The sequence below is a fragment of the Lygodium microphyllum genome, chromosome 18 (assembly GCF_053477565.2).
Source record: "Lygodium microphyllum isolate KBCC chromosome 18, Lygodium_microphyllum_v1.1.10, whole genome shotgun sequence".
Classification (NCBI taxonomy): Eukaryota; Viridiplantae; Streptophyta; class Polypodiopsida; order Schizaeales; family Lygodiaceae; genus Lygodium; species Lygodium microphyllum.
In genome coordinates, this window is record NC_141152.1 from 14,096,711 (window position 1) to 14,103,527 (window position 6,817).

The 6,817-nt window shown below is 34.9% G+C and overlaps 1 protein-coding gene across 5 annotated transcripts in view; it reads left to right on the forward strand.

The window, feature by feature from the left end:
- The window catches only part of LOC148020604 (NAD(P)-linked oxidoreductase superfamily protein), a 47,067-nt gene extending 45,877 nt beyond the window's left edge, over positions 1 to 1,190 (forward strand). For 4 of the 5 annotated variants that reach the window (XM_087698388.1, XM_087698387.1, XM_087698386.1 and 1 more), the window contains exon 7: positions 546 to 1,190. In XM_087698388.1, the coding sequence (XP_087554514.1) occupies positions 546 to 683 (138 nt within the window). In that variant the 3' untranslated portion in view covers positions 684 to 1,190. The remainder of the gene's footprint in view (positions 1 to 545) is intronic. The other variant, XR_015694569.1, reaches the window with a different exon arrangement.
- Positions 1,191 to 6,817: the final 5,627 nt, after the last annotated feature.

The following is a 6,817-nucleotide window of genomic DNA, read 5'->3' on the forward strand; positions in this document are numbered from 1 at the left end:
GATGTATCCACTCCCATCTATATACTTATAAGTTGTAGGTAGCAGTAGCACATGCTGTGTATGCAACATCTGGTTTTGGCATGTTACCCTCAAGTATTCATCTTATATACTCTAATAGCATTGCTATTTAGACTTGAAATATCTCTGCTGCTGCTTTCAATTACATCTGTGAACCTCACCTCCTTTCTAACAATCAGCCAATGCCTGGTTTGAGATTTTAGATTTGTTTGTACTTGTAGCAGTGCTTGGCACATTGTTGTTTGTGTACATTCAGACACATCCACCAGCATAAATAGACCACATACTACAAGGGTTACATCCAAGACATATCCACCAGCATAAATAGACCACATGCTACATGTTAAGACTTCCTGCATCTATCTCTTATTAGCAAAGGAACTCAACCTGCTGCATACAGGTTAATTGTAACTTCATTGTACCTTTCATTTAGTATATATGCTAGCGACTTATTCTGATTACTGAATAGTAGGATACTTTTCATGGAAATATTGCTAATGTGTGGAGTTGAATGCAATGCAAAGCAGGTTAGACAGAATGTGCGAGTGGCTGTAGAAGTGGAGAAAGGGCAGCATTTAGATAAGGACGTTTTTGAGGAGGTGGAGAACATTCTCAAACCTGTCAAGAATCTGACATGGCCAAGTGGTAGGGAAGAAAACAACTAAAAGTAAGATATTATCGAGTCTAGGTTGTCCCCATTCGCAATGATATGCCAAATATGTAGATGAAAGTTCTGGAGGTTCCTTCACATTGGAGATAACATATTTGCTAAGTTTCACAGAAGACCATCAAAATGACAACTGATTTGGCAAACCGAGCCACACGAAGACTGAAAAGTGGTCACAGGGCATTGTACAATTCGATGATGTTTATTCTGCTCAGAGATCAAAAGTGGCTATACCCTCTGCAAGCATCCCTCACACTAAGAGGGATAGATTTAAGATACATAGAAGAGAGGGTTGCAATCCTAATTTGTATCTTATATTTTAAAAACTCGGAAAAATGTTTAGTGGATCGGAATGTAATGGTTACTGGAATCTCTGATTATGAGCTATTGGATTTTAGGAACTGTTTCTCAAGCTGAAGATTTCCTATGCAGTAGTACATGGCACACTCCGATAGACATGAAGATGTTATGCTACTTTTTTCTAGTCTTACACATATTTTAGCAAGATGATTTGCTGATGTGTCAAGATGTCATCGCTTCTTGAGTTTGAATGAAGCTGCCATAATGCTGGCCTAGTCATATGACTTTGTCATTGGCTTTTGAGGATTTTCGGTATTTGTGGCATGCCAAAGGCTAGGCCATTCCTTCATTCCTGTGGTTTCTCATTTCTTTGTAACTGTAAGGTATTTTTAAAATGAAAATAGTTTTAAAAAATCTGATTGGTTGCAAGCATTTGTCATATGGATGAGGATGAGTTTCTCCACTCGTTATCTTTCAAAATTTAACTTATTTGCATCTGTGATTTTTGGAAAATTGTTTTAGCTCCTTAGACAATGCCACAAATGAAATAAGAGGTTCTAAAATGTTGTGCCTCTCTCTCTCTCACATCACTGCTTTATTGTCTCCATCTCTCTATTTAAATGGCTGTGTGTGTGTGTGTGTGCCCTTAGTTTTTCCACTTTCATCGAAACAATGTTGTGAATGACCAAAATGCTCTTTCTTGTATTGCTTGATACAAATGTTTTAGAAGCAAACAGTAGGACATTTATATTTCAACTCTACATTTACAGCAACATGGTTTTATTAGCCTTCCTCTTCTATTCCTGTTACTTCAAAATTATTATATTCAGGGCCCTAAAGCCATTGTGGCATTTCTATACATATATATGTTTACTTTTATCCGTGTGAGCATGTTTGGTACTCTTGGCTGATGTGGTCAATTGTGCTCTCCTAGTTTCAAGTTTCAAATAGACAAAATAACACTTCACTTGCATGCATAAAGACATGTTAATTACCACGCTAATTTACTTTAATGCACCTTGTTGCATAGTTGGATGCCAAAGGAAATCCAACAAAATGGCCATGTTTAGAGTTTTCTTAGTGCATCTCATTGGATGGCTACATTTACAACACTATGGGACAAATTTGTACTTATCACACTAGTTGAGCTTGACATCATAGAGAGGCTTTCTTACGAGATTAGCTTAGTAGATCCACCACCATAGAGCACCATGATGACAAATTTCTTTAGAGCATCCACCATAGTTGTAGATGCTCTCTAAGCATATGGAACCCTTGCTACTAGCCCACTTTATGAGGTTTGAGGTAGAGTTGTGGCATTGGGTGAGGTCACACATACAGTAAAGGGGCTAACAAAGTAACATTTGACCATCTCCAATTAGATCTTTTTCAATCAAGTGACTTAATATAATATCTTTTAAATTTGCACAAGTGTACTATTGTTGTCCAAAGAGTAAAATTGTTGGGGCATATCATCTTGCAAAAAGGTATGTCGATTGATGCTAATAAGATCTGTGCAATTTAGAAAGCAATAGCACTTAAAAACCTAAAGGTAGTTATGAGGTTTTTGGGTCAGATAAAATGACATAAACGATATTTGAGGTATTTGGTGGATGGAGTGCATCTTTGGGCCATTTAACAAAGAAGAATGTGGAGTTTGTGTTTATGCAAGCCATCCAGTGTGATAAAAGATTGTACGAGAGGAAGTAAGAAAAGCGGAAAGAATTAAGGCATCGCCAATGGAACTCAACCCCAATTAGAGACTATGAGAGCTTCTCGCTCGATCGCCAAGACCCACGGATCGCTTATTGTTTCAAGCATTTCAAGCCAAATGCAATGGCTACCTCACATAGCCATACGCGCTTTCACACTTATGAGTGTACCTCCATGCTCGATCAACTATGCATGTTTACATTTACAAATTGTATAGGAGGGAGCCTAGCGCTCTTTTAAAAAGATTTAGAGTGTACTTTTATATTTAAAATGCACATTTTCTCTTTTGCACTTGTCCTGAACTTTTAAGGTGGTTCTTGCGGTTGGCCTTTTTTCCTTCTGTTTCTTCGATTGTGCCACATTTTTCTACTTTGCCATGCATCTTTTTAATTTTCTTTTTGCTTGCTTTGTACTAGGGTTAACATTACCCTACTCCTAAAGTGATACATAATACGCTATACTCATTTTTTAGGGGTATTTTGATATCTTTATCAAACAGGCCTAGTTAAATGGAGGATCTTAAAAGAGCAATAATGGACAAGCCAATAAAATGACACTCAAGATATACTGTTTTATTTTGCAAAATCCAAGATATAGAAATATCTAAAAATGGACCAATTGTTTGACTCATGTTAAATATATATTTAATTTATAAGAATGTGTCATTGGTTCAAGTGGCTACAAATGATGCAACTATCATGTCCCAATTTTCACTATTGAGTTGGGGTAGCTACAAATAATGGACCGATCATACGAATTTGGGTTGGCGTGCGCTTTGCCTTTTGGGAGCATCACTTTATTGGGCCCTTTACCCTAAGGCCACACACTTATGGCCCTCTTTCTATTGACAAATTAGAGTGATTGTTGCCTACCTTAGGAGACACTTGTATAGACATTTTAACCTCTATTTTCTGTAACATCATAAGAAAGAGATTCTGAGATATTGAGATGTGAAGGCACCTTATAGCAATAATGTTTTGGATGTTCTCTCTCTTGAATTTTATCATTAGAGACCCTCTTTAGCTTTCACAAGACATTTTGGCCTTTTATAAATGTTAAGGTGTATACACACATGATACATCTTTATGTATATGTATGCATATAAATAAATCTCATGCTTTTCCAATGGTTGGAGCTTCTGATCTCTATAGAGATCTCAACAGTGTATTTGGTTGCTCCTATACTGCTGCAACTTCCGATTTGTAGATAAAGGGTAGCATTGTTTTGAATCCCCATCTTGCCCATGTTGAAAATAGTTGAACTTTGTGGCCAAGCCAAGCAACATGACACATACATCTAATTATGTGTACACTCTGTAAGAGAGAGAGAGAGAGAGAGAGAGAGAGAGAGAGAGAGAGAGAGAGAGAGAGAGAGAGAGAGAGAGAGAGAGAGAGAGAGAGAGAGCGCTCTGTCTCTACATTCATGTGCATACATGCACACACATACACATGCATGCATGTACATGCACACATGCATGTACAATTGGTTTTGTTGGGGATAAAAATTATCATTAGAAGAAAATAAACTCTCTTTTGGGCCCTTTAAAATACTATAGTTTACAAGGTGGGCCTTTTGGATTGTCCAATAGGAAGGCATAATGTTGACATTAATGGAGAGTAAATCTTCACACTTCAAATCTTAGGTATTTTATTTTGAAAATGAGTAGTGGGGGATTTAAAAAGAGGGGAATGAATAATTGATAATTTTTTAATATCTCTGTCCTTATACTTCCCTTGTCTTTTTTGGCCATTTAAAAAAAATTCCCTACCACAAAATCAATTTGGCCCAAAAATTAAGCGTCAAACTCCTTTCCTCTCTCATTCATTCATATGAATCTTTGTAGCCATTAAAATTGTGTAGTGATAGTACTCTTGGTTTGTTTATTTTGCTTACCTATACAATTTCTTCTCTATGCATTGTAGGTTTTGGACAAAACATTGGTTCCTATCTCTGTTTGTGTTTTCTTTTTTCTATTGTTTCTTCATTAGGGTTTTGATGTTAGTTCTAACTCTTTCTGATGTCTGCTTGTAAAGATCATTTTGGACAAGAGACATATGTGCTCCTCTCTCTCTCTCTCTCTCTCTCTCTCTCTCTTTATGGTTTTTCTTTTCTACTATTTAGAGTTTATAGCTTGATGTTGATTCTAACTCTTAATGTTGTCTTCTTGCAGGGATCATTTGGAACAAGAGATATATGTGCTTTTGTGTGTGTGTAGTGGTTTCTATTTCCTACTATTTAGGCTTTTGAGCTTGATATTGATTCTAACTCTTATTGTTGGCTTCTTGCAGATATCATTTTGGATAAGAGGCATAGGTGCTAATCTCTCTCTTTTTCTCTCAGTTTTTTTTTTTGGTTGTTGTAGGGTTTAGAGCTTGATGTTGTTTCTAAGTCTTTTTTTAATCTTCATTAGAGATCATTTTGGGTGAGATTGCATAGGTGCTCATGCACATGCGCATCCCCCCCCCCTTTGTGTTTTCTCTTTTCTACTATTTTTTCAATAGAGCTTTATGTAGATTCTAACTCTTGCTATTGTTTTCTTGTAGATATCAATTTGGGCAAGATTACATAGATGCTTCCTTTTCTACTTTCTGCTATTTTTACTATGGGATTTTATGTGAATTCTAACTTTAAAATCAACTATTGTTGAAGCAATTAACACAACTAGAGCAAAGATTACATGTTTCATTCTACGAATGTTGCATATGGGTATTTATCCTCTTTTGTGTTGCCATGATTTACATTACCGATTAGTTATTTTTAGTTAAGTGAAATTAATGTTGTCTTGTATATATCATTTTGAACAATGGTTTTTGATGATTATGACTTCGCAATTTAGCATTCTTGCAGCAATCAATACAAGATAGAGCATATATTCCATCTTGTCTTCTATAAATCATATTATAGGTAATTTTATCCTCTTTTGTGTTGCTTAAATTTAGGTGACTAATTAATTATTTTCTACTATGAAGGATTTGAACAGTTCAATAATAGATTTCTCATATCTATCATTTTTAATAGGTAATGAAGAGAGAACAACACAGATATTCTATATTATAGGTAATTTTTTCCTCTTTTGTGTTGCCAACATTTGTATGAATGGTTCGTAATTTTGGTTTTCATTGAAGTGTTATGTTTCTATAACATGTAGATATTGTGCAAGGTTTAGGTGAAGCATGCAACTCTTGATCCACTTTATTGTAGTGAGTAATTCCTTTATGCTAGATAGACAACATAGGTCTACTAGAAGTTGAGGTTCAGAAATCCTCTAAAGTATTAATTCTATGTGTCCATTCAGATCTCCATGCCATTTGACTACCATTCATACAACTCTTGTATCATATTATTCATAGCTCACAATATGTTGAGTCATAGAACCTCTTTGGTGTTAATTAAAATTGTCTATTTGGATATGTATACTACCATTCTTATAAAAACTACAATGTAATATCCTCATATTCATGCAATATATTGAGTTAGATTAGAATTTATTCAGATTATAATGAAATTTCTTTCCATTCTCTTTCAATGTAAAAAGTGTTATCAATGTAAAACTTTGAAATTGGATCTATGCTTTGTGTCAATGTATATATCTATATATGTTTTGATATCAACATTTGTGTCTGATTACAAAAATGAAAATATCTCTTGATGCTAAGTTAAAATGCTTATTATTTAGGTTTTAACATACTACTTCTTTATGTCTATTACCTAGGCTATAACACCTAAGAGAAGAATGAACATTCTTTTGATAGAAGTATGTAATAGGAAAGATGAGGAAGGGAGTTGGATCACTGATATGTAGCATTGATAATCTTAGGTGCACACTCTTAGATAAAGGAATGTTAATTTTCACCTTGAAATAGAGGCATTGATGTAACATGTATTCATGCATGAATAAATTCATATCACACCTATTGTAATCGTTTAACAAAATATTGCAAACAACAAGTCTTTGTAGCATATTGATAATAAGCAAATTCATGATATCTGCATGAATGATTGTCTTCTGTTTATAGAAGTGTACCATTCCAATTGCTGTGAGTGGCAAAATTTGAGAGTTGTAGAAATTCTTTCAAGTGTTGCCACATCAAAATCAATTGATTATTTTTCGAGTGACAC